The sequence below is a fragment of the Antennarius striatus genome, chromosome 22, assembly GCF_040054535.1.
Source record: "Antennarius striatus isolate MH-2024 chromosome 22, ASM4005453v1, whole genome shotgun sequence".
Taxonomy (NCBI): Eukaryota; Metazoa; Chordata; class Actinopteri; order Lophiiformes; family Antennariidae; genus Antennarius; species Antennarius striatus.
The window spans coordinates 10962028-10989490 of NC_090797.1; the positions used below are offsets into that span (position 1 = coordinate 10962028).

The 27463-nt window shown below is 41.4% G+C and overlaps 1 protein-coding gene across 1 annotated transcript; it reads right to left on the reverse strand.

Moving 5' to 3' along the window:
• Nucleotides 1-86: 86 nt before the first annotated feature.
• etv6 (ETS variant transcription factor 6) lies at nt 87-25735 on the reverse strand. Its single transcript, XM_068306765.1, has 8 exons — nt 25363-25735; nt 21767-21896; nt 8210-8374; nt 4897-5031; nt 2179-2760; nt 1886-2028; nt 716-816; nt 87-595 (listed from the first exon to the last, which is right to left on the reverse strand). Exons 1-8 carry the CDS (start codon nt 25390-25392, stop codon nt 493-495), a joined length of 1389 nt encoding a protein of 462 aa, XP_068162866.1. The 5' UTR covers nt 25393-25735; the 3' UTR covers nt 87-492.
• Nucleotides 25736-27463: the final 1728 nt, after the last annotated feature.

The window sequence follows — 27463 nt, forward strand, 5'->3', positions numbered from 1 at the left end:
GAGAATACCGGAGACAGGAACCAACCACGTGACTGTGGTGTGCCGGTAAGTAAACAGTACTCCACTGAGGACCGGTTTGATCAAAAATGTTTAATCCATGGTGAAAACATTCCTGTCCCACACGCGCACACACTCAATTTTGTACAAACAGCAAAAATTCCATAGCATAATGCACGTAAGGAGACAATATTAAAAGTGACACAAGCACAAAGTGATTGACTTTTTGCAGTTCATTCAGAAATAAAAAGGGAACTCTAAGAAAGTCCTTTTCGGGTCAGTCCATCAGCAAAACGATGGGTGCTGGGGTTTGTTGTTTTTTCGAAACTTCAGGAAAACTTCCCTGAAGGTGATCTTCAGGGAGACGGCGTTACATCCGTCTGTTTGGGACCCATTCGAGCGAACATCCATGTGGTCAAGATTCGACAGCGATTGTTGAGGCTGCGTCTGAAAGGCATCAGCGGCTGTAGTAGTAAGTAGTTTTCCCAGAATTCCTCAGCATTCCTCTTTAATATAGATTTGCTCATCCGTGTCAGACTCCATGTGCTCCAGCCGGTCCGTCTGCCCGTTCATTATCTCGTCAGGCGTTTTCATGAACCTGGTGAAAGTATTGGGAACAAGTTACTGAGTAATGATCTCACAAGACATTTCTAAACGATTGAAATACAACACAAATAGTTTAATCATTTCCTGTAAGGATGTCTTTGAGTTGACGGACCTGAAGAGTAGTCTTTGTCCAGGCTCTTTCCTGATAATATTCAGCTTGTAGTAGTGTCTCAGTGCTCGTGACATCTTCTCGTACGTCATATTGGTCCGGTTCTGGAAGAAGGACAACAACAGAGTTTTCAAAAATATAAATATTAGCAATAAAATTCCCAATAATAGCAAAACTGATCTGCAAACAGGTCTCTTAAGGTCAAGCAGTGTCTACATTCCTGGGTGAACAGTGTTGGCAGTGTTTGATCATCAAACCCTGAAGGCTAGCATGTTAGTCGTTAGCAAACAGACGCTTCTTTTGGACAGAGGTTTGTGGCCTGTACTATTGGGGTTAAGTAACATCGTCATCAGAACCACTTTCCTGTACTTCACTCTCTGTTGTGTCCAAATTGTGATTCCATTTGTAGAAGTGAACTAGCTTAAACACCAGCACGGCTTTAAAAGGTGGGAACTGGTTGGGGGGGGGGGGGGGATGATATGAGATCAATACTTAAGAAGTAGAATTCATGGTCATCAGCTTTAACAAACAAGCAATCAGTGGGACACAACATAATTTGAAAAGTGAAAACATTTGTATATGTGTAAGAACTTTTTCTGGCCATTCGGGGGCGACAAAAACAACCAACGGACACAAACAACATCATTGAGTATCTCAAAAGAGCAATTAGTGGATTCTTTAAACTCAGCAAGGATTAACTAGTTGTATTCATCTGAGGTTCCTGGACCCGCCACCCCACCCCGCCCCGCCCCCCTGATTCTCTCTCTACTGACTCCTGAGGGAAATCTGTGTTTTTTCAACTGCTGAAGACTTTGTGTATTCACAGTGAGATGCTAACATTGTCTGATATTTTATGCGCGTCTGCTTCAACTTTTTTTTTTTTTTGCAGATAGCAGCTGGCTGCTGTAGCTGGTCCACAGTCTGTTGGGAGTGTCTCAGTTTATGGGCTGGATTCCATAACAACGTGATCAACAAAAACAGCCACAGGTTAGCTTCAGGGTTGGCTAGTACCTCTGTGAATTCATCACACATTATGATTTCAGTCACCGTTGATACAAAAAAAATTATTAGCGCAGCCACAAGCCAGAAATGGCAGAGGGCTGGGAGGGATGTCCTCGATCACAGCGCCACCTACAGCCTGAACACAGATGGAAGCTGAACTCGCATGCTCACCTTGTGGTTGCCCCAGAGCCTGGCCAGGCCGTTGGGGTCCATGATGCGGAAAACTTTGCTCTCTGTATCCTCCCAGCGGATGTAGTTCTCGTACCTGCTGTCAGACAGGAGCTGGTAGACGTAGTCCCACAGCAGCCTGCAGTCTGAAGGACGCAACAAACAGGATGAGGCGGTGTGGAATAATTAACGTGATGCTTTGTGTCGCAGAACGCAAACAGCACAACACCCTGCCGCCACCAAAGACCTGCTCTCATTATGATGTGTTTACAGGTGGGGGGGGGGGTAATCGTTACCTGCTATCCGTCCAATGGGCATTTGTTGGTCGTCTGGAGGAGACACGGGCATGATGACATGGTTCCTGTAGAGCGCCTCCTCCTGCAGTAGATGCTGCTGTTGGCTCAGCGGCATCTGGATTTGGTGACTGTGGATTTTCCCCTCACGCCCATTCTCAAGGGTCACGTGAGATTGGTTCCCACCGCGCCTGAAGTCCATGGCGGCACCCCCGCCGCTCCTGTTTGGACTGAGGAGCAAGGGATTCATGATGGCGCTGGGCATGAGCTGAATGACGCGTGGAGGACCTGCCTCCGGGCCCCCGGGGCTTCCTGGACACGGCGCCTCTCTGGGAGTCGTGCAGCGGCCGTTGGGCGCGGCCGGCGACACCGACAGAGGGTACATTTCCTCATGCAGGTGGTGGTTGCTGTCAGGCAGCTGGGAGAAGGTTTGGATGGAGTCCTCGGTGGCTGAGCGGGAATGGTTTGGCTCTGAAGGGGATCGCCTGGTTGGATGGTGAGGAGAGCGGGAGCGGTGCCGCAACTCGATGGTCGGTGGATGCTGGGGGACTGGGTCTGACCCGCGTGGGGCCCGCCGTACCGTTTCTGGGGTTCACAAAGATACAATATGTAATAAATACCTGCAGCTACACAGTTACATAAAAAAACAGCTGAATCTATTTGTTGTTTTCAAACACAGACGTCAGAATTTGATGGCTTCTGCCTCCAAAAGGAGAAACTTTGCTGCTTTTACATTGTGTTGCGTTACTTTTTTGTCGAGTCCTTTTGATTTTTAAGAAAAAAACCTGTTATTCTGACATTATTAATCAACCCATCAGACTTGAAACTTCCTGGCTACCCGACACCAGATAACATCACACATCTGAACTAACGCCTTATGTCTTGATCTTTGAATCCAATTTTTGAGCTTCATTCAGAAGTGGTTAACTACAGTGTGAAACTAAATGTTGATGTGGCTCCTGGCGTCTCATCAAACCACCACGAGGTGTCAGTAATGTTCTACAGTCAGGATGACAAAGCTCAACCTTGCTTCCTTAGTTCTGGTTTTGGTTCTTATTGGGAGGAGATTTTAACTACGATTTCTTCACGAACAGGAAATGAGGGGGGAAAAAAGCATGATTCTGAGACTAAGAATGAAAAAGACAGCTGTATCAATCACCAGAAAACCCATCACTGCAGCCAGTGTGTGCAGGTCATGTGATCTGCTGCTTGTTAAAAAGCAGACTTTTCCTTGTGGAACTGGTTTCACTGTTGACATGTGACCTTATGATTGCTGCTGCGAACACAAGTAGGAAACACTCACAGGTATTCCACTGAATATAATCGATAAACACTGACATCATCTAGCATAATATCCTTAGCATCATTTATAGAAAAATCATCATAAATCATCTATATTTCGCTGGGTCTATACATCCCTGGGTCTGAACTGAAATATCTAGTTTAGGTTTTTATTAATAGGTTGTTATTAATCCATTTATGAGACATACATATAAGCGTAAGTATTTTTTATATATTCAAGAAAGCAAGGTTTGAATATTCGTACATTTGTGTTGTCCAAGTGGCTCAAAATTTATCCTAATACAAGTAGTAACTATTCTTGGTTTTTTTCAAGCCATCTTTATTTTTTATATTTACGGTAATTAGCCTCAATTTATCCGGTTCTGATCAGCCTACCTGTGGCTAGGTGACATCAGGTCATCAGAAAAATGACAAATTGTTGACTATTTTATTAAGTGAGGGCCTTGCATAGGTACGGAATGTTCTTTTTCTATTATTCCCACATTCCAAAGCGGTTCAACATTTACAACGAGCAAAGACTGGGTCTAACAAGAATGGAAGCAGTCGGGGTGTGTCATAACGCAGATACAGGGCTCAACATTCATTCAGTCAATCATCTTGAATACAAGAAGATTACAATCATCCACCTTACAGGTCACAGGTCTGCTGGAGCCCATCCCAGCTGACAAAAGGCAAAGGAAGGGCACACCTTGGATCAGACGCCAGCTCAAACATATACACTTTCACACTCAAGTTGTGAAGTTACCCACTGTGCTGCATGCTCAAGATTCCATAAATCACAATACTACAAGCAAGGAGGCATAGTGTTTTTATATTGTTCCTTCCAGACTCCGTGGATGTTCAATTCGGAGTCCCAAGGCTCAGATTAAGATTATAACGCTGATCTATAACCAATTAATTAATTTAGCTGACTAATCTCCACCAATAAGACATTTTAAAAATCATATCAGTGAGATTTGGCTCTAATTGGCTGCTCATTTTTCTTCAGACAAGTCGAAATTGACTTAATGATTCCCTGAAAATTAAATTCCCTTCCATCAAATATTTAGTGGGGTCTTAATTTATCGCAGTTTAATTTGCTTATTATTTAAATTTGTAGGTATACATTATTTTTGGACTTTTTTATTATTTGGATATGTGTTATCATGACTTAGTTATTCAGTTCAATAGTTACCTAGTTTATAATGATATAGCTATGTGATGTGTAAAGAATCACTGAAAGGCTTTTTAAGGTAAACATTTCAAACTTTAGTGTGAAGCTCATAAACAAAAATTACATCACTGGACCCAACTTATGGAGGTAGGTACAGTTCAGTAAGTGAAAACCAAAATAAGGGATTGAAATGCTACAAACTGATCAAGTAAAGAGGTATACAAAATATAACGTCAGACCTAAAACAAAAGTCTGTAAGAACTGACCTTCAAGCTTCAGATGCTGCACAGGACTTTCAGGCAACGAGTTGAAGGAGTTCCCAGGGAAGTAAGCAGATGGATAAAACATGTGAGGCTTCCTCTGCTTCAGGATGTGCTGCAGCAGCTCATATAAGACGTCCCCTACAGAGATGCAAAGGTCAAAGGTTACTGTACATCCCATGGCAGCAGTTTTTGTGCCAGCATAAGAAGGGAAAATTAACAGTGGCGTCATTCGCAGAACCAAGTTCCTCTCCCCCTTCCTCTTTCCTCATCAGGCATTTGGAGTTTGAGCAATAATGGAAGACACACTGAGGAGACAGACGTGATAGAGGGACGGTACTAAGAAAAGATGTCGAGGAAAAACATTTCACTCCAAAACTAGCACCCATGCGTCATTGTGGAAGCATGGATGCTAGTCTACTAACAGAAAAATGGCTAATTTGTCTAGACATGTTCAGTCGGCCTCAAATCCGCACAGCGATAGCAGGATTTAGATGTTGCCATCGACCCCTCTCGATCTGTGAGGCTGGGTGATATCCTTTTGGAAGACCAGCAGCTGATGACTGGATGCTGAAAGATGCATCCCAGCATTCCGTAGTGGATGTTTGCACCTGATTGAGATCGATTCTGTGGGTCAGCATCCCTGTTGAACTTTGCAGTTATCATTCTGAAGTGAAGACAATCAGCCATTTGCTCGTACTGTGGTAACGGGACTGGCTACATAAGCGACAGAGCTCCCATAACATCTGCAATGTTTCTGAGCAGTGAACACCTTCTAGTAAGAGTCCATTTATAAAGGTTTTAAGTAATAATGTTTCATTTAGAACGGTAAATTCATGTTAAGAATGGGCGGTTTTATCCATGTCTGTGTAGGTCCTCAGTCATCCAGGTCGAGGAATATCAACTGGACCTGCTCTGTTTGACCCGGGTACTCTCCCTCTCCAGTAGTGGTGGCACCAGGAACAAAGTCTGAGCAGGAAGTTCACTGAGTAATTACCAGGTGTTTTTCCTGAACACCTACAACAAAAGCATTTCCTGCCTCGGCATGACATAACGATGATGATTATGATAACCTAACCCCAGGTATCATGGATGTGATCTGACATGTGGAAATATTGCACTGCATTCGAGGCTGTTAAAGGTTTCCCATAACAAGGAAATGATTCTCATAAAGGAAGTGATGGTGCGTATACACACACACACACACACACACACACACACACACACACACACACACACACACACACACACACACACACACACACACACACACACACACACACACACACACACACACACACACACACACATACACACACATACATACACACCCCTTTCAGTTCTCACTTTCAGGTCCTGTGACTATGAGTTGCAGTTTGGGGAAAACTCCCGCTTCCCAATGCAATAAAGTCTATAATGTGTCTGGGTTTAAAAAGCTGGTTTCACATTTCATGTGTGTTTATCATTGGGAGCCACAGCAACTAGAAATGAAAGAAAGAGTCCTATCATCTTACAATTTGTCATCGCTGATACATAAAACATCCTCTCTGGTTGCAATCTACAGGACTAATTTATGTTTTTTATATGCTGCACATCTTTGAAAACACATTTTGTCCCCTTTTAACAGAGACAATAAAGATGTATTCAATCTGATTCATGTTTGCCACGAGTGATTTTCAGATTAAACCATGTAGCTGTATTACAGCTTTATAAATAGCATTGTTGATTATTGAACATTACACACGAACATGACAGACAAGCAGGGACTGATAGGAAAAGCACCTTTGTGATCCTCTTAAGGAGAATAAAGACACATCACAAGCCAGAAAGTGTGCTTTGTTCCCTGAAATGACGTTTTAACCGACGCAACAGTGCCAAAACAACCTCCAATATTGAAATGACATCAATCGCTGACAGCTTTGTCTCCTCGATGCTTGTGTGAGTTTGAAGAAAATGTCATCCAACCAGTTGATGATACATTAAACCATTTTACAACTAAATTACCTCTGTGTCACAAAGACTGAACGTGACTAACGACACCTGCGATGATCAATCAGACCTTATTTTCTTCAAAAGGAAATTAAAACTTATGCAGGGTTGAAAATGAAACAGCTGCCAGTCGGGCTACATTTCAGATGATCTAATATATTATAAAAAGGGATAAAATGATGTCTCTGGTTGTAGGAGACAAATAATTAATCGAAGGGAACACCTTGCAGTTTGAATGGATAAAAATCATCTTTTATTAAATTCTGAATTTCCTTCATCATCTCCCTGCGATTGTCTGAGTCTTTCCAGGAAGACCCACTAAAACTCCAACTGGTTTAATGAGTTATATTCTTACCATTCCCAATTCTCAATTTTTTACTCCTGTTGCAACTTGTTGGGAATATGTCGCTAACACCATCTCTAATTTTTTCAGTTGCAGAAATGTGAAAACTGCAAATTTATTTTTTGTTTCATGTCTCGCAGAGCATCCTGACATTACTGGAAGCAGAGTTAGATGAATAGACCCTGATCACTCATTTTATCCATCTCTTCGGACAATCGTCCAGAAACAAACCTCACACCACTGACTTCATTCCCGACTAGCTGTGTGTGTGACACATTACTTCAGACAAACACAAACTCAATTCTGTTGCAGAGGAGAACAGTTGCCGTTATTTGCTTTATTTTTCAGTGTCTAGCCGCTGACAATGACAGGGTAACAGTTGAGGTTGGTTTGTGCTTCCTCATCAACCGTCTCCTACTTCCTCCCCCGGTGGCCACGCTGCAGCAGCTGCCTCCCTCCAGTGTTGCCTGACACCACTATCTTCCCTCCTCTGCTCCATATGAATCTATTGATTTGTAAGGATGTAGTTTTTCAGTAAACACATTGATTTTTTTTAGCTGCACTGCTGCAGGTTTGCACATAAAAATAATAAACTTTAATGTTAGCATTAAGCACAAAGGACAGCAGCTGACTAAGGATCACATTTTTACCCTCGTTAAATATTGTTGTGCAAACTGTGCTCATGACAGCTAATTTATATAAGCGTTCATTTACATTCAAGTCCTTCATTCAAGAGCTTCTATGTCTCAACACATCCATTTCCACAGTTTTTATGCAACTTGGCTGATTCAATAATCAAGAACTGATCTAACTGATACTGAACTGGTCAGTATCTAACCAGTCAGAATCCTGCTCCATTTGGTCTAAAAACACATTTAATAAAATCGACGAAACTTTGCTAGACCTTTTCCTGAAGTCTTCATTTTTCCCAACCTGTAATACACCTTGAATTTGAGGAATGAAGCTGTAAAGAGGCGGAAGGAGTACCAGAGTGGGGCGATCGGTAACGGAAGTCCTCCTTGGTGAGCAGCAGCAGGGCTTTGCCGTTCATCTGGAATGAACCACTGGTGATCGGCCGCAGGGCGAACTCCTTCTCTGCCCATCGCAGCCACTGGGCAACATCATCCCTGCTCCAGAAGACTGGCTGCAACCCTGGAGGTCGGAGGGTTTAGGAAAATTGAGAGGAAGGGGGCAAGAGAAGGGGTTGAATTGGGGGGAATTTAGACCAGAGTTTAGTGGAGGTGCAACAAAGAGAAGGTGGAAGTAGAAAAACAGAAGAAAATAGTCCACCGGAAAAAAACAAACAAAAAAAAACAACAGACAGATGGATGGGGGGTTGGGGGAGAGGAAGGAAGAAAGAAGGAAAGGCAGGAAGGAGGGGAGGGTGTAGGGGAGGGACAGAATGGGGAGGGGAAGGAAGGAGGCAGAGGCAGTAAAAAGGATATTGAGGAAGTGGAGATAAAAGCCAAAAGGAGGAGTGATTACGGGAACGGCAGCAGAGATAAAGAAAAAAAAAAGATGAGGGAGGAGACAGAGTGAGAAGGGGAGAGGAGGTTAGAATAAAAGATTAAAAAGATGATGGGTTAAGGAGAAGAATACAGAGTGGATCACAAGATAAAAAAGAGGGGAGGGGATATATGGAAAAGACGGTCAGACTATTATTTCATTTGATCTTTGCTCTCTGAACTTCACACAGACACAACAGACACTTTATTAGTTTCTGTATAAATAGAAGGAACGAGAGCAGAGGAAACGGCAGTGACACTACCTCTCTTCTTCTCCTAACTAACGCTGAAATATTTCTTTTGCTGCCGTGGGAACGTCTGCATTGTTCACTAATTTGAACAAGGAGGCAAAAAGAAAAATATAGAATGAGAAGTAAAATCCAAACATTTTCAAGAGTGGATTGGAGTTATTAAAGCATTTCAAGTCCACACAAAACATGAAGCTGAAGGCCAAATTGAAATAAAAAATTAAAAATGAATGAATGAATAAATTATTACAGATAAATGAATACAGGCAACTTAAAATTAAAATGAAACCAATGGATGCTTTCAAAGTCATTCTTTGATGCTGATGAAGGTCTACATAGAGGATGTAAAAAGTGACAAAAGTTAGTGTTACTGTTCCACTCGCAGCAATGACCAGGACGTTAGATCATGGAAAGTCAAGTAATTTTTGTCCAGTAAGGAAAAAGGTTTACCAAAACCTACACCATCAGGGTGAAGCTCCAATCTGTATTAATAACTGGTTGCAGCCAGATCAGACACACCCAGGCCTGATGACTACCAGTCCTGTTCAATCAAATCACAAGTTGAACTAGTCATTCTCTCAAGCATGAAGTTGGCTAGCAGGTCTCACCAATAACCTTCACAAGCTTCACAAATATACTTTAGTTGCACAAAAATAAATCCACAGGAATTTACAAGAGAAATGAGGAAGACGAGTGAAACACAAATGCAAGCAGCAGTTACAATGAAATCTGTTCTACTGTGGAATCTGAGGATCACGTTATGTGCTGGTAGTCCTTCAGCTAACTGACTCTCACATATAATACAACAGCTCAAGTGGATGTAAGAGTTTCCCTAAAGATCACTGCTTACGTGTCAGAGCACAGATATGGGTGAAAAATATATCATGAAGTCAAAGAAATTACATCAAAAAATTCCTGATAATTTAAAGATAAAATTTCTGTCAACAGGAGTATGATAGCTAACATTAACCCAGCTGGCTAAGTGCTTCCTGTTGCCTGGCACTGCCATCTTCTCTCTCATTGCCTCTATTGATCTCCCCAAAGAAGTACTGAATCTCTAGAACATTGGGCATGTCTGAAAATTACTAACTGGAATTTGAAAATTACCTAAATTACCAATTACCAAAAGCGATCCAAATTGTACACAAGTAGTCTCAGAGACTGGATCTGTGAACTGAAGAAGTCTCTTGGATGAGAGACGAAACGTCTTCAAAAACTTGTGGATTGCCAGTGGATTGGCTTAAACAGCTTTGGATGATCTGTGAAAACCTCACCCTAACAGATCATGTAGGCCTAACTTTGAGTCAAACCAAAGTTCAAAAATAGACTAATTCCTCAACATAAAAACATCTCAGCCTGTCTGGAATGGTGTCTGGAGATGAGAGCACACAACAGAAGGTTGGCCTTTCAAACGTCTGCTTTTGTTGAATAAAGACCCTTCCCATCCCTCCACTGATTCAATTTAGCACAAGCCATTTGAAAGTGCAAGCTATAATAGCAGGAATTAGGATTACATAATAGTCCTGGACCATGGTGTTACATGAGTAAAGATGAGTAATTGGAATCTATTACTACCCACTACCTGTTATACCCGTTTCCCTTTTCCACAGGTTGTATTACGTTGGGATACAATAAAAATAAATCCTCAAAAGGCTGAGTCATTCATAAGTGACATTCACCACTTACCACATCACCTTGGGATCTCTTCATACATCCATCCAAGAAACATTTTTAGATGTGCAATTTCCTCCAGGATTAATAAAGTATCTATCTCTCCATCTCTCTATCTTCATACATCGACACTTCACTGCCAATAAATGATTCTGCCTAGATTTTATTTTTAGTGATATTTCCAATAGAATCTTATCATCTCGATATATCTAAATCGTTTTCTAGTGCTGACATTCTTGATATTATCTGATAGATAAGGGTCTATATTTTGAGCCTTAGATACTTTATCGGTATTTGTCATGGCTAACACCGACACTGACACCTCACTGTATCACTTTATGTTCTTTGTGTAACCCAGTGAATTACAGTATGACTCCGATTCACCCGATTCTTTTATTCATCTCAATTTCACACACGCATGCACACACATACACACACACACACACACACACACACACACACAAACACACACACACACACACACACACACACACACACACACACACACACACACACACACACACACACACACACACACACACACACACACACACAACAGACTTAAATAGTCTATAGTCTTGATCACAACGTCCATGACACCCCGACAGAGCGCAGCTACTCATTTCTTACATCTCACTTATCACCAGGCCTCAAACACTTCCTCTGGGAGTTGGGCAGCTGTTATCTTTGGTCGCCAATGTCACTGTCACACAAGTAATAGGAACCCTGTGCTCGCTTTCAGCCTCCCTTCCTCACCCCCCAGCAACCCCCACCCGTCAAATAGAGGAAGTTTTCACAGAGCGCAATCAATATAAAATGAAACCCTGTCTAGCTTGTCAGATTCCCATTTCTTCCCTTTCCTTCTAGTCCTCCATATTCAGAGTGGAAGGAGCTCCGTTGATAAGCTTGGGATGGCCTAGGTTATCTGAAGAACAAGCTTAGAGTCTGTCAAGCTCTGACCCTCAGCTTGTCAACAGATATCCAAGGAAAGTGTCAGGGAATGGGATACAGGTGTTTCACAACCACAGCAGCTAGCGCAGGGGAGATAAGGAATTATTATATTTCTTCAGTTTTCAATGCGTTTTTTTTTTTGCTCAGAGCATTGGTTTTCTCGCCAAAGTTCAAATCATAGATGAGCTACATTATCTATAGCCTCTAGCATTTTAAAGAAACTGTATGTAAATTTGCATATTTTAATTTCTAAAGTTGGGTAATTACAGATTATCATGTATAATTTTTTTAATTTGTTGCGAAAGAATAACCACAACTAAAGACAGTAATATGAACTACTAAAATTAGTCCCTTTTGTATCTTCTTCTAATGCCTTTATTTGATGTTACTGCATTATATAACAGCAGTAGCTCCAGGATGAATCTGAATACTCTGCATCATCGACAGACAATCAATACTGAATCAAGCTGCCATCTGCACCGACGGCACCAGCTGTACATTTGTGTTGCTGGGCTGAATACTGAAGCCAGAGTGGACAGCCAGCGCAGCCGGGTCGCAAGGTCACAACAGCGGTATGCTCTCTCCAGGGCTGGAGAGGGGTACTGCTTTGCCAAAACCCCTCCAAGATCCGGCCTGCTGGCCTCAGCCATCTGCACAGAGCCCAAAGGAAGAAGTAACAAGGGGAGCAGAGAGGAGGAGGTGGAGATCCAAACAAACGTGTCCCACAGCATACTTTGGCAGGAAGCAATCCAGCGTGGTCTGTTTCAGCACAGGAAGCTTCCAGCGGTAAAGTTAGAGAGTGATGCCGGGAGGTTTATTAAGAGCATGTCTCAAAAAGGAGAAAATGAAGAGTGGAAACGGAAAGGAAAGAGTGATTCCTGTGAGGACAAGAGGAAGAGGCAGATGAGGTAAACTAGAATGAGCAAGAGCAGTGGTTCCCAACCTGTTTTTTTGTCAGGTTGGAAACCTCAGGCAATATTTTTACAGAACAGCCAACAAGGTGTGGCAGATAAATACAACAAAATAAAATAATAGGACCAGCATAAAACTGGTATTTTGCCGCTTTTTTTTTAAAAGTCATAGATCTTCTTCTGTCTCCTCACTGGTGCTTTTATCCTATGCAAAGAAACTTTCCAAAGACATTTGTTTTCTGTTTTTTGCTAGCTTGAAAGTTTCAATTTAACAGTGATGCAATCTCTGTTAGCGGCAACGGCGGTCCCTTTCAGAAGGTAATCGTGTGACCGATGCAAGCACCTTGATTAGCGTCAAGAGTGACTCATAAGGACATATGGGGGAGACAATCTGGAAAATTTTCCAAACAAAAAAAAACATCGTTCAGAAACAGATAATAAATAAAATGGAAATAACGCAAGTTAAATATTCTTTCTGTTTGGCCTGGTATTCATCAACCCACGGACCGATACCGGTCCAGGTTGGGGACCACCGAGCATGAGTTCTGTGAGCTGCTGGTAAAGATGTTTTTTATTAACAGCTGGATCCAGATTAGACCACACTCCAAATTAACATGTACTTTTTTTCAAGCCTCATGGTTTGCATTCACCAATTCCCGAAGGCAGGCCTGTTTCCAAGGCTAGTTTGAAATCAGTAGTCTGGGGTCAAAGTCCTTTGCTTTTAAGAGTCATGTCAAGTCTTCAAACAATCAGATCTCCAGTCAAGATATTCAGCTGAAATTAAAGATCATTGAGCTTTGCTTGCATCACTCAATGAATCAAGTCTTTAAGGAGTCGAGTGACGAGGAGACCAGTCCGGGTCAAGTTACAAAAGGCTTCACCTGAGTCTACAGATTCTTCTCTGAAAATCTGAATCAAATTCAAGTTGTACGTTTAGGGATCTTATGTTGTACGGCATCTATACGTTGGCTACACAAACTGATTCCAAACATGAAGAGCAACTACTTGTTACGGTGCACACACAGGGGGCACAAATAACTTTCGAAGGAAAACTGGATGGGCCTTTTACACCAACGCTTCCCTCCTCTTGACTCATTCGCACACTTCCTTGAACTGAGGCCCTTCCTGGTTGTTTTCTGTCAAAGAATATGTTACACATTTATTGAAAGTTACAAAAGAAAAATCAACGTCAGTATTCCTTTTCATCAGCCTCTGCCTTTGTTGAGCGCTTCTCAGGATGACAGTATTTATGAAAGTGTGTGTCAGTTTGAGGATGTGTGTACTCAACATAAAATAAAACTGTCATGCATGACAGTAGTAGGATCCCACACCCTTGACTAAACCGTGGGCTCTTAATCCTCTCTGATGACACATCATTTTCACTCCGGTTTCTCAGGCCCCCGTTCATGCTCACCAACACACATAAAAACACACACACACACACACATACACACACACACACACACACACACTGAGTGCACAAGTTGCCAAGGCAACTCATAAGCGATTGAAATGAATGAAGCGCAGAAGAGGATGAGATCACTGGTATCTTGTTTCATTGTTGCGGTACAGAAGCCCTTAACTTCCCCTCTCAGCCAGACGAGTTAATGAGGTCTGTCCTGCTGTGAAGCTTGAACATCTTGTCCAAAGTATCTGTTGAGCTACTTATTTTTCTCCCACTCAACTGAAAGCTGAACGAAAGTCCGTCTTGTTACTTGGCCACATAGAAAAAAAACTGCTTCACCTCCAGGCTGTTTAACTTTGAAGGTGAACAAACTTTAGTCGTTTTCTTTGTCTTTGGAAGTGATAATTGTCACCGACCTGACCGTAGTTGGGTTCATGATGTTTACTTTGAAATTTATTTCTATTATTTTCCAGACTAAATGTGTTGATCAAGATTTGAGAGTGAGTCAACTACTGTATGCATTACTGTTAGAACACCAAACCTGAACATGTAGACCAAGTAAGCAGCATATTCACAGGCCTGTGAATGATTTTCTCCCAAAAGTAAAATGATTTTTTTTTTAAATTGCGGTTAATAAATAATTATCCAACATGAAAGACCTTCTCAGAGATTTTTTTTTTTTTTAAAGTAAAATATTGGACCCAAATAAGGACCCAACTAACTTTTTGATGAATGAAAATGTCGGAGACTATTCAGACCAATATTTTAAACTAAAATCTGTACCCAATACCGGGAAACTCTACAAACATTTTTTTAAAGTAACAACCCCAAACCACAATGAATGAAAATGAAAATGATTCAGACAACATAGTTAGATTGCAGATTAATTTTCTCTCTTTGGAAAATTCAAGAATGAAGTTTGCCAAAGGTCATGCATATAACTCAAGTCAAGCAGCTGCTCCACTGCTTCATGCACATCAAAGTACTCCCTCTGATTATTGTAAAGCCCTTATTTTGAGTCAACTTGGACTATGAGTCTGAGGTATTGTTTTCTGTCCCCTGACATTCAACAATCGAAAAATATGGAAAGACTTCTGATGTACACAACAGTCTCACGCTGATGTTTTGACCTGAATGAACTCTTACTAAATAAACAGAAAAGCACTGCTGCATCAGTGAGACTGGGACTTTGCTCTCCAATCTCAAAGCTCCTTAGTCACTCACTTCTTCAGTAAATGTTTGCCTTTTCTTTCCAAGCAGAAGTAGGCGGATATTGGTCTTGCTATCTCAATAGAGAAAGATTTTTCTTTCCCTAGACAGAGGAGGAGGAGGAGGAGGAGGGGGAGGAAGAAGAAGAGGAAGGAGGAGGGTTGGCCGTGACCTTCTGACACTGACTCAGGGTCGTGTGGGTATGAAAGCAACACATTTTATATAACACCCACAAACATTTACCCCCCTCTTTGTTTGTCTCTGTACATTTATTCTCTGCTAGGTGGGTGCGGCAGGCAGCATCCACCTACTCATGCACGTAAACTTTTACTTTTCAGCCAAGTATACCGCCCCCCCCCTCCTTTCTTATATTCATCCTCTGCTTCCTCCACCAGCATGCACGTGCCTGTCCCAGTCCAGCAAATCTGGACTTCATCCAGTCAAAACAAACATAAAACAGATCATCAATCACACAGAACGTTTATGGCCAGGAAGTAGTGCGACCTGTTTTTGAAAGCCTGTTGTTGAGCGCGGGAGCAAGATGGCTCATGTAGTTTAGTTCCTGAATCCAACCGCCACTTTCTTTTGTTTGGGAGCATTTTTTTTTTTTTTTGTGGTGCAGAACCTTCAAAAATATTTACAAAAGAAACCAAAAAGGTCTTTTGCCTGTCTGAGAGGCACACATCCCTGTAAGCCCTGCAATCAACTCTTTGTTTTCTAGCCATGAGGAGCAACGTCAGCATTTTATACAGTATAACACGTAGGTGTCCGCCTCATGCAAAGCCTCCATGGCAGCATTTCAACGCTTTAAGCATTAAACAGTGCTGGCGAACACTCATCCCAGGCACACGTCTAACAACAATCCAGAATGATTTCCTTTCTCATATTAGTTAAATAGTTTTCAACCAATTTGAACAAATCTTTTCTTTTAGCTTTTAGCTACAATTTGTTAAGATTTTTTTTAATTTCCACATTTAAACTCTGGAGAACCGCATGAGCGTCCGTTAAGATTTGAGTGGAAATCCATCTACTCTCATTATGCAATCTTGCTGCCATTTTTATTGGTAAGTATTACATTTTATGGGGTTTCCACACTTTTGTATTTCCTAGAATCACCTGTCAATTAAAGGGCACCTCCAGTGACTTTATGTTGCAAGTCTGGAAGAGCTTTGTTAAGTATTTAACAACTTATTTAAGTGACATCTCTTAGAAAATCTTGTTTTCTTAGAAAAATGCATAATAAAATACATCGTGAAAGATGTAGAAGTGTATTATGTCCAATTCAAATTCTAAGTTCATGACGGAAAACCAAACCAAAAACAAAAAAATGCTGAGAGAAAAGTATACCCACTAAAAGAATGTGTTTTATAGTCTCACAAAACAATACACAAAGGACACGCACAAGCTTTCCTCAAACCATGTAAATAAATTCCAGCTTGCGGTGAAATGGCTCCCAGACACTATGTAAATTTAAAAAAAACAAAAAAACAACCTTATTAAAGATCTAAATCTTTGTGGAGTCTTGGTCGCCTCAAGGTTCAGAGACATACCATATCATCTCAGCATCCCGGTTCATGCAGTAAGTTTGTCATTGGTGGGAACACTTGTTGTCATCCCCCCCATTTAGTTTGTGTCACTGGTCCACCCTTCACCACCATCATGTGTGGCATTCTATCAGTTTGTATACAACTGTAAATGACATGAAATTTAAAAACACAACACTTGTACATATTGTAACTATTTGGTACATGTATATATACTGTTGATATGAGACAATGCTTTTGTTTGATAGGTGTTGCGCTATGGGAAGTGTAGGACTCAGTGTTTTTGCACATGTACTAGGAACTTCGATGTTTTGATTTCCATGCATCTCTTCCACTTCTGTCGACATAAAATCCATTCCCTTTACAGCAGTGTTGTCTGTGTGTCCATTAAGTTCACATTTCTGTAGGTGGCCCTTGAATACCCAGCGTTTGTTAACCTACTCACACTGAACTGATAGGAGACATAAAATACATCAATTCCTGTCCGGATGGGAACAGAAACTGTTAATAGAGATAAATAAAAAAAACAACAACAAAAAACAGTCATCTGGATGGTTATCAAGAGGAAGAACATTTGCACTTTTCCGAACACGCTATCAGTCAGTGATCCGAGCGTGTTCATCGTGGCATTTAGAAACGCCATGTGTGAGTGTGTCGCGAACAGGAAGAGAAGGGGGCTGCGCTCAGCTCACTTGCTGGCATGTGAGAACAGTTTCCCTTTCAGAGGAGAAAAGAGAGCTAGTTAACACACACACAAACACACACAGACACACACACAGGCAACAACAACAACAACATTTATTCAGGAAGCGCCGTCTGCCCACTCAGGAAATTCCTGAGGACAAGAGCTGCTTCCAGGGGCAGGAAATTTCCCCTCAGAAAGACTCAGACTTTAAACACCAATCCCACGCACATGCGCGCGCAAACACACACACACACACACACACACACACACACACACACACACACACACACACACACACACACACACACACACACACTAAAATGGATAATATGCCATAAAGACAGCAAGAGACCACAGGAAGCAGTAATGTACAGCAACACAGAGTATACACCTACACTACCTCAAGCAAGCTTTGCACAAAGATTCACTCACACTCATCCACCCACTCGCACAAGCATGCACAGAGCAAACCCAGCTGTGTGTGCATGCACACAGATACACACACACCCCAAGGCAGCCTTGTTTCCATGGACATAGATTTCTGTGATCGTCCAGTAAGACATTTCTATTTCTGCAGCTCCTGTTCTTTGTATTTCCAGTGTGTTTATTGAAAAAAAACCCTGACACTCCTTGTTCTTTAGACCTTTAATAATTCAGTCTCCCACTGGCTCGCTCTCAGTTGCGTCATGCTCTGAGTACGTGGGCGATATGTCGAGGGATGTTGCCTGGATTTCGTTTGAATTAAAAACCTGGCAAATTCAGTTCATCAGTTAAAATCAGTGCCGCTTCATTATGAACGGCAGCGAAAATCCCTCCTTTAGTACTTGTCTCGGCACAGAAAAAGAAAAGATCACAGGCAGTTGGATGAACACCTCCGCCAGTGAATTAAACCTGTACATTCATCTACCCACTGACTAATACGGCTGGAAGATTCCTTTAATGATATGTTTAACGTGGACCTTTAACCATAATAGAAACAAAGAAATGAATGTGTATTTCGTGTCTTCAACTGTGGTTCCAGTCAGGCGTAGAAGTCCAAGCAGAGTGGATGTTAATCTACATAATCAAAACTCTTTCAAATGTCTTAGAAAAGAAACTATTTTATAAAGGTCACCAAGAAAAACGACTAATGTACAATACTAACAGCACAACAAACAAAAAATAGAAGTATGGAAACACAGTTTTGCTGCAGAGAGAGTGCGATAAAAATTTTGATGCCACTCCTGTACCTGCATAGTTCAATCAAAAGCGGTTTGAGCTCAGAATCATTTCTCATTAAATATTATTCGCCTCAGATTTATTATTTAACTGCAGGCAGCACTGCTTTCTGTTATATACTGCACCCCCAAATCTTAATTCAGCATTGCTTTATTGAGTTTAATTTCAACGCCAAATATTTTACTGATGTATCAGTGAACTTTTAAACAGTTAGCTCTGCTTTGCATCTGAATTTAGAGTATATATCCTTTACTTCACAAAATATATTGAGGATGTTTGGAACAAAAGGTTCTTTCTATTCTGTCTTTGGTGACATTTAACTGCGTAAAATCAGGCACTTAACTACAAATGTCTGTTCCAGCGCATAGAGAGTTATTTCAATCACTTTTCTGAAGTTTCTAAGAACATGACGGACAGAGACGTGTGAAAAAAACGAACTCAAACCAAAAAAAAAAAACCAAGAATGAACCAAAAGATTTCAACAGAGTAGGAAAGGAACTTTATGAAAATGCTTGAGGGAGTGATAAGACAAGAATTTATCCGATCTGTATTTTCATTAAATTGGGGTTTGACGTGTGTTACGGTGATGTCTGGCTGAAAGGGTTAAAAACGAGTCTGGTAGCATTCTTCAGTGAGGAGCAGGCTGCAGCTCTCCCCGATCTAATCCACTTCCTCTCCAGGAAATGGAGAAGGCGGATTTCTGCCCACACTGCAATTTCCTCCCTCATTCTTTTTCTTTCTGTCTTTTTACCCCCTCTCCTCCTCCCTCCCCCCTCCTCCTCCTCCTCCTCCCACTCTCTTCCTCCTCCAACCCCCTCTCAGGACAAATCTCCCTCCGAGTGTGGGGGTTAATGGACAGCTTGTTTTCCAACACATGTGTGTTTAGATAGGCCGGAGGAGAAAGGACGAGCAGAGGCGTTTTAGACTGTGTGAGCAGTGACAAAGACATGTTGCCGTCTGTCTGGGGGAGGAGAGTGGATCCCGTCCAGCAGCGGCCATAAACTAAACACTGGAGGAGAAAAAAAAAAAGACTTTTCCTGACCTGCAGATGTGTGACATTCACGTGTGAGGAACCGCGCTCGAAATCTGATTATAACAAAGCGGGACTTCCACATGTCTGCGGATGTAAACTGACCCGTCAGTTGGCTCGACAGGAAGCTCAACACGGACCTGTTGAGCGCTCTTCCTTTTTGTGCAACAATGCAAAAGAGGAAGTGGGCTGAGGGAGTTTCCTGTGCGCCTCATCCAGCTTCAGCCGGCGCTGCTGCCCAACTCTTCGCCCCCACAAAAGCCCTGAACTTCACACTTGCAAGAAAAAAAATTTAAGTTGTTAAATATTGACGGACGTCCAGATAAGGCAGCTCAGGGTTACTCTTTGAACATGGAGTCTATCTCTTGGCACAGCTCCAGCCCCACCTGTTCTGTGATTGGTTAAACCGCAGTCCACCAGTGTAACAGAGCTGAAGCCCCGACTGAGAGCCATAAACGTCTAAGGGTTGCTTCATTTCATTTCATTTCATTTCATAAGCCATTTCTACATACCCTCACCTGCAGACTGTTTGCTTCTCATCTGGGCCTCCTCCCAGGTAACACCAGACATCACACAAACCACGTCAGGTAAACCCAAGCCCTATGACTGCAGCAGAAAACTCTTTTTCCTCAACTACGGTATTTTCCGTGCTATAAGGCGCACATGGAAGCCTTTGATTTTCTCAAAAACCAACATGTCTGTCTTATAGTGCAGAAAATACTGTACATGCTGTATTTGGTTTGTTCTGATTCAAAGTGGCCAACTAATCGAAAAAGTTTGATTTCTGTGTCAGAGCTCCACAGGTCACTGTTGTTAGTAGCACCAGAGCTGAGTCCACACGTATGACTTTTTTGAAAATGTTTCATGTATGCAATCCACATCCTAGAGGTTATTAAGCAGCTAGCAATAGTTAGCAGCTACAAGTCGAAGAGCCACTGAAAATGTCTGGGAACCACTTGCCTGTAGAGCAAAGGATGATAGTTTTAGTAGTTAACCCACTATCTGTCAATCAAAATGTCGACAAATGAAACGCCAACTCACAAGTTTGAGTTGGGTTTGCATACTCTGCTGTGAAATCTAAATGAAAGTTCTGCTATTGGTGTGTAATCATACATTCAGCTCATCCATCTTCAGACTTGGACTGAAGATAATCAGGTGATCTTATTATCTTTCTTACTACCATTAGTGACTAAAGTATTCTTCATGTCTTGACACTAGTCTCGCTTTTGGAGCTGTTGTACCTGTCCGTCAATTTCAACATTCTGTGCAGACGCATTAATTAACACATGCCTAAATTGACACACACGCACTTTATTATCCAATAATGGTGAAGATTTCAAGGAGATTCAAAGCCTCCTCAAGAATCAATGGTATTATGGTATGTACTGGCATGCACCTCTTTTGAATAGAAGAGAACGATTTGAAACCACAGGAAGAAACGATGCAGAAATAGATGAATACGAGCAACGGTCCAGTGTAAATGTGCTGAGGTTGGTTTCCCAGCTGTGACGTGTTTGATCTGCATTTGTGTTTTTGAGGTTTTATTTCACAGATCATCAGAATTCATCTCATAAAATTCATTCATAATCTCTTTTTTACCATCCTTCAATCCTTCAATTCAATCTGTACCTGCCTGCTGTTGGTTGGTCTACTGCAGCAGGTGTATCAGTTGTATCAGCTGGAACCGCCTCAATGCCTCCTGCTGAGAGGTCAACATGGCTACGTCAGCTGTGATGCAATGGTTACGGCATGTGTGTGTGTGTGTGTGGTAATAATAATAATAATAATAATAATTTACAATCAAAGTGTATTTTTTTAATTCGTGTCGATAGATACTATCCGTTCACTGCTCTAAACTCTCAGGCTTCACCAGCTGCACAGGCTCAAACTGGATAGTCAAAAAATCATGTCACCGTCCCGCCCACACAGTTTGATTGACAGGCCATTCGTGATGTGACGCAAATAAAAATCTGACTTCCCAGACCAGCAAACAGAAACATTACAATGTTAAAATATTGATGAAAATCAATCTGTTCAGATGACCCACCAGTCAACCGTTCATCTCTCGGTGTCTGTGTGTGTGTGTGTGTGTGTGTGTGTGTGTGTGTGTGTGTGTGTGTGTGTGTGTGTGTGTGTGTGTGTGTGCGTGCGTGTGTGTGAGACTCACGCAGGTGCACAGGCAGCCTGGCAGGCTCGTCCTCCATTCGGCTGGCTGGCCTCGCGGCGGGAGCATGGATGGGGGAGGAAGTGGAGTTTGGCAGTGGGTTCGCGGAAGGACTGAAAGAGCTCCTCTCCAGCTATGAATAGACACAGAGACACAAAGCATGGCTCACAAAGCTCTGCAACACACCGGCCCTGAACCCAAACAGCCCCACCCCACCCCCACCGCAACCCCCTATGCACCCACAACATCAACCCACCGTGGTCCCAGAGGGGCAGGAGTTTCTAATAAAGAGACACACTGGCCTGTCAATCTGTGAAAATGCATTCTGTACACTGAAATACCCAGAATGCTATGCACACTTTAGCAAGGGTCACTTTTAAACATCCTAAACTCACCAATAAAAACATCTTAAAAGTGTGTCATACCAACAACAATCCAAAAAACAACAGTCCAGAAATATCACTTAAATTTTAGTAGTAATTATATAATTATATTATATTATATTATATATATATATATATATATATATATATATATATATATTATTAATTATATTATATTTAGTAGTATTATATACTTATTTATAATTAATATAAAAACAAAGCATAAACTGGAAGATATTTTGACAATTACCAAAAAATGATCTAATTGATTCAGCCTGCATTGATACTATATCAGTGGATGCAACTTGTAATTTAATTATTAGATCTTCATTATTGTGTAAATGCACAAATGAGACTCTCAGATATCAAAGCACTGTGAATAACGCTCATTATAAGTTCCCGGAGTTTGAGTTTTGGTTTGAACCACAGCCAAAAAGCCCCAGAAGTTTACTTTTATCATATGATAAAATGATAATCAACAATTTGCCTTTTTTTCCGTTATTATTTTTAGAGTTCCCTTCACCGTCTTTAATTTTTTTATTGAATCAAGTCATTAATTCCACTGATAGATTTAACTAGTATTTACGTGATCGATTAGAACTTCGACTAAAAGATAATTATTCAGCAAAAAATTTGATTTGTTGTTTTTCAAGTTACAAGAAATAGTTTGTTTCATCTTCTTAAACACAATCATTTATTGCTTTGCTTCCCCCTAAACTGAACATCTTTCTTACTTTTTGTCGATGATCTTCTGTTCTCTGAAACTGCTGCTGACATTTTCTCTGATTTCTGATGTTTTATAACTCAATAATGAACAGCTGATGAACTGATAATAAAAACAGAACACTTCTAAGCAGGGCACATGAAGGGCCCAAACGTCCCTTTTACTTCAATGCATGTCTGATCTGAATTCTAACATGACGTGTGACATCAAAACCACTGCTCAGTTAAACTTCACGCAAAACAAATTCACAGATCCACCCGTTCATGCGAAGCGATAGGATCTTCCTGACCACACGCCAAATCTTCTGAGAGTTTCATGAATATCTGGTGGGCTATCTGTGTAATCCTGCCAACAAACAAATAATCAATGACTGGTAGATCATTACCTCTTCACCAGAGGCAATTTTTGTTATTTAAGATCCTAAAATAAACACATACGTTAAGAAAAATACCCTGATAAGCAACATCAGCACCATCACCAGGCACAAAGCAAACAGCCAGTACACGAACCATCTTTGTCTGAACTAAAAATATGCCACTGAGTATTAGAATGTTGCAAAACTTTCAAATGAGGATGGTTCTAGAAAACAATCAGTTCCAACTTTTCAGTGAAGGACAGATAATTTATGACTTTATGTCATTCGTACAAAAAAGAAATAATCCTCTGGCTTATCTGATGGGATAATTTGCTGCATTTCACTTTAATATGATTCTGAATGAGATATATTTGTGTTTTCACTGTTGGTCAGACAGAACCAGCAGTGAGGACATTCTTCAATATTTATACAACAGTATAAGGATAATTATTTTACTATTATTTTTCCACAATGACAGCAGATATTAGCTGCAATCATATTTATGATACTTGGTTGTTTTAGTCTATACTGTTCCACAGCCCACTCACTGAATCTAGGTTAAGTTATGAGGTTTCCAGGTTGCGGTCATTCTTTGTCAATGGGTTTCCTTTCTTGCAATGAGGCAGAACATGAGGCTTTTGTGTCTTTTAGGACATAAAGTTTAGTTTTTGCATTTTTCCCTCTGATTCCAGCCTGCTGTCACCACCCAGTCGCTCTGAGACCTGCGCACCAACCATATGCACCAGGAATTTCCTGCCAAGCAATAATCCGAAAGTCTTTTATTTCCTCCTCTGCTCTACCCCCGCTGGACATCCAGCCTCTAAAACTTCTGCTGTCTGGAGAAATGTGGGGTTCGTGGCGACAGAGGCAGTTCAGACAATGCTTATGATTAACACTCTACAGAGACAGGACTGGTTTGAGGGTGAAGGTGAGGGGGAGTCCTGTCCTCCATCGGCTGTGGTGGAAAACTTCAGTGAGGTGCTGAGTATTCTTCAGCATGCAACTGCAATCAGGCAGTGACATCAGACTCAGTAATGAGAAAACGCTCCTCATAAACAAAATGCCATGTATGTATTACGTTTAGTCACCTAACCGCTCGCTTCTCTTTCATATTTCTATTTGGGTTGCAACTAATGCATAATCTGTCCATATTTTTCTTCAAAAGAAATGTGGGGGAAAAAAGCAAGAATTAAAAAAATGACCAGGGATGTAAAGATATAACTGCAAACACAGAAAAACAGTAAATTCTCATGTTGGAGAAGCCAGAACAAGTGATCACATGCAGTCGGATCAATACCGATGCACAATTTTTGGCTTTCAAGGGCTGCGATTTTGCGTTATTTCTATTACTGATTAATAAATGATTGATCATTTATATTACAACATGTCAAACACAATGCCATCCAACGGCACACATTATCTTCAGATTGTTTGCAGGTCTTATATATAGCTGTAAACCTGTAAGTCAAACCTTTCATTTGATTATTGAAATTTACAAAGTAAGGCTCCTACTAATACTCAGCTTACTCATTGGTCAATGTACCAGACTGGTTTTGGATTATTCATCTAGTTAGTCAAATTATGCATGTTGGGGTCTACAAACCTGACATAAAAAAAAAATAGAACAGGGCTCTCATTTTCTGATTCTCACCACATTTCACAATTATGTATTTGATTATCTAAATTATATGAAATTCGATGCTTTAGTCATTTGTATTACAAATTGATTAAATTGATTTGATTATTGTCCACTGAGGATTACAGACTACGGTTTTGTAATATGTCAGAAAACGGTGGAAAAAGTCCAAAGAAACGTTAAATATGTCAGCCTAAAACACTTGTTTTTATATAATTACAGTGGTATAACATAGTAACTCATAACAGTAGAAGCTGATAAAAGCAGATTTGGAATTTAGAATGAATAACTAATCGATCACCAGGTGTTAAGGCGGACTAAACGCGTGTAGGAGCAACAGATGACGAGCAAAACAAAGTGAATGGCGCCACGGTAGCCTGAGCTACATGTGCAGCTAATGTTAAAAAAACAACAACAACAACAACAACTAAAAGCACAGCCACAGGACGAGGGACGAAAACATTTAACAGCAAAGTGGAACAAACAAGAGTCGAGAGTCACCTTGCTCGTAGAGGAGGAAGATTCAGACATTATCTCCCGTCAACTTCTCTCCTTCCACTTCTCCGTTGTTGTGCGTCCCTTTTCTTTCTCACAGAAGCACAGACAGCTGCAGCAACACAAGAAGAAGAAGAAGAAGAAGAAGAAGCTGCACTCCGGCTGCTCGGCTTGTTCTTGTGGGAGAAGTTGTTTTGTTCATGAAGCCTCTTCTTTCTTTTCTATCTGCTGGCCGCGTCCATAACGCGACTATCGGTGTGAAAACTTCTTTTGTCTCCCTGTTTTCCTTCATGTGTCGGCAGCGTGCTGGTTAAAAATCCCTTCCTGGAAGACCAACGCTAAAGAGCGACTCTCTCTCTCTCTTTCTGTCCCCCCACCTCTCTCTCTCTCTCCCCCTCTCTCTTTCTATCTCTCTCTTCCTCTCTCTCTCTCATTGATCTGGACGTGTGTAAAACGGCGAAATGACGTGAATTCCCAGCATCGAGCCTTGCCCCCTTTTAAAGGGAAACCCGTAGCAGGAAGTCGGAGCAGGTCGCGAGGCAGACTCGAACGTTGTGTTACTGAGTTTATGAAAGCTTAACATTTTTTAATATCTTGTTTTAATTTATATGAGACCTGGTGTAACAACGTAACTTTTGTAGAACCCATTTTAAAAAAAAATTGTTTTAAAAAAAAAAAAAAAAAAAACACGCGTTGCTCGACTCATGTTTAATAGGGACCGGGGGCGCGCCTAGACACCCGCCAGGGGGCGCGCGCCACATGCCGCCATGAACGCGCACTCAAGACAGTTTAGTACAAAATGTTTTTGGGGCCAGTTTGGATTCATCAAAAGTAAAAAGTTTGGTAAACGTGTTTTTGTTTTTTGTTTTTTAAAAAGGAGAAAAAAAAGATTGAGTATATATACCACCGGTAGGTTGTCAATGCTGGTCGTTGGCTCCACCCCTTCAAGATCAAATGGAGGGAAACTATGACAAATGTACTTCCTAGATGATGGACACCAGCCCAAGAAGAGGCTCACTTAGTGTTCCACATCAGAGGCATCTTCCTTCAGTCGATGGCTTTGAAGCCTCGGTCAGTGTGAAGCCATACACTGCATTTTATACCGTTAAGTGATGGTTTTTCATTAATATCCTCAGCACTTCCTCTTTTACCCTAGCACCAGGAAGCACTGCACTTGTTGCCTAGCAACATTGAAAGCTAAAGTAGGGAGATTATTCAAGAAAATGAATGAATAAAATAGATGATTATTAGTTGTTGAAATTGCTGATGGAAAAAAATTTGGAGACATAGTACAAGTAAAAGTTGTAGGTGCCTGGGTGGGCTGTGAAGGATCGGTGGGGGTTGGGTGTGGATGAGTGGTTCATTTTTATCTTGGTTGAAGGCATGCTCATTTTGGCAGTGAAGTCATTAGAGAACGAACATTAAAATATTTAAAATCATGATGTTTGCATCCCGCTTCAAAGCAGTGATGTGATTGTCAGCGTTTGTGTGTTCGTCCATTCGTCCGTTAGTTTGTTTGTCCGTCCGTCCATCCATTAGGCCACCAAATATCTTCACAACCGTTGCAGATAGAAAGATGAAACAAAAAACACATTACTCGGGCAGCAAAGGGGATGAAATTGAGATGATCACCTTGACCTTGAGAAAAGTAGGTCAAGGTCAAATTTTAACTTTTGTACACTCAGGAACTGGATAAGGTAGAAAGACGAGGGAGAAGGCCAGTGTGAGTAAGACCGTAGATCAATGCTTGTGCTTTGATCTGTGAAAGTAGGTCAGAGCACAAGCTTTGATCTCTGACCTATGCAAGTAGGTCAGGGTAAAATTTGGAATTCAGGAGTGTCGCGGGATGTTGCAGTCTCTCACTGCATTGGTTCTTTCATTCATTCATTTTCATGTACCGCCGCTGTATCCGCTGTAACGGGTCACGGGGAGCTGGAGCCTATCCCAGCTGGCATAGGGCGTGAGGCACGATGCTTGTTTTTACTTATTTTTCTCACTACATCAAAGCAATGCAGCTGTACAAGCTCAGAGTTGGGCCCTTTGCAGTCCAGGTCCATATGCATGTGGTAGGTGTTGCGCTGCTGCAGCCACTTAGAAGTCAAAGTAT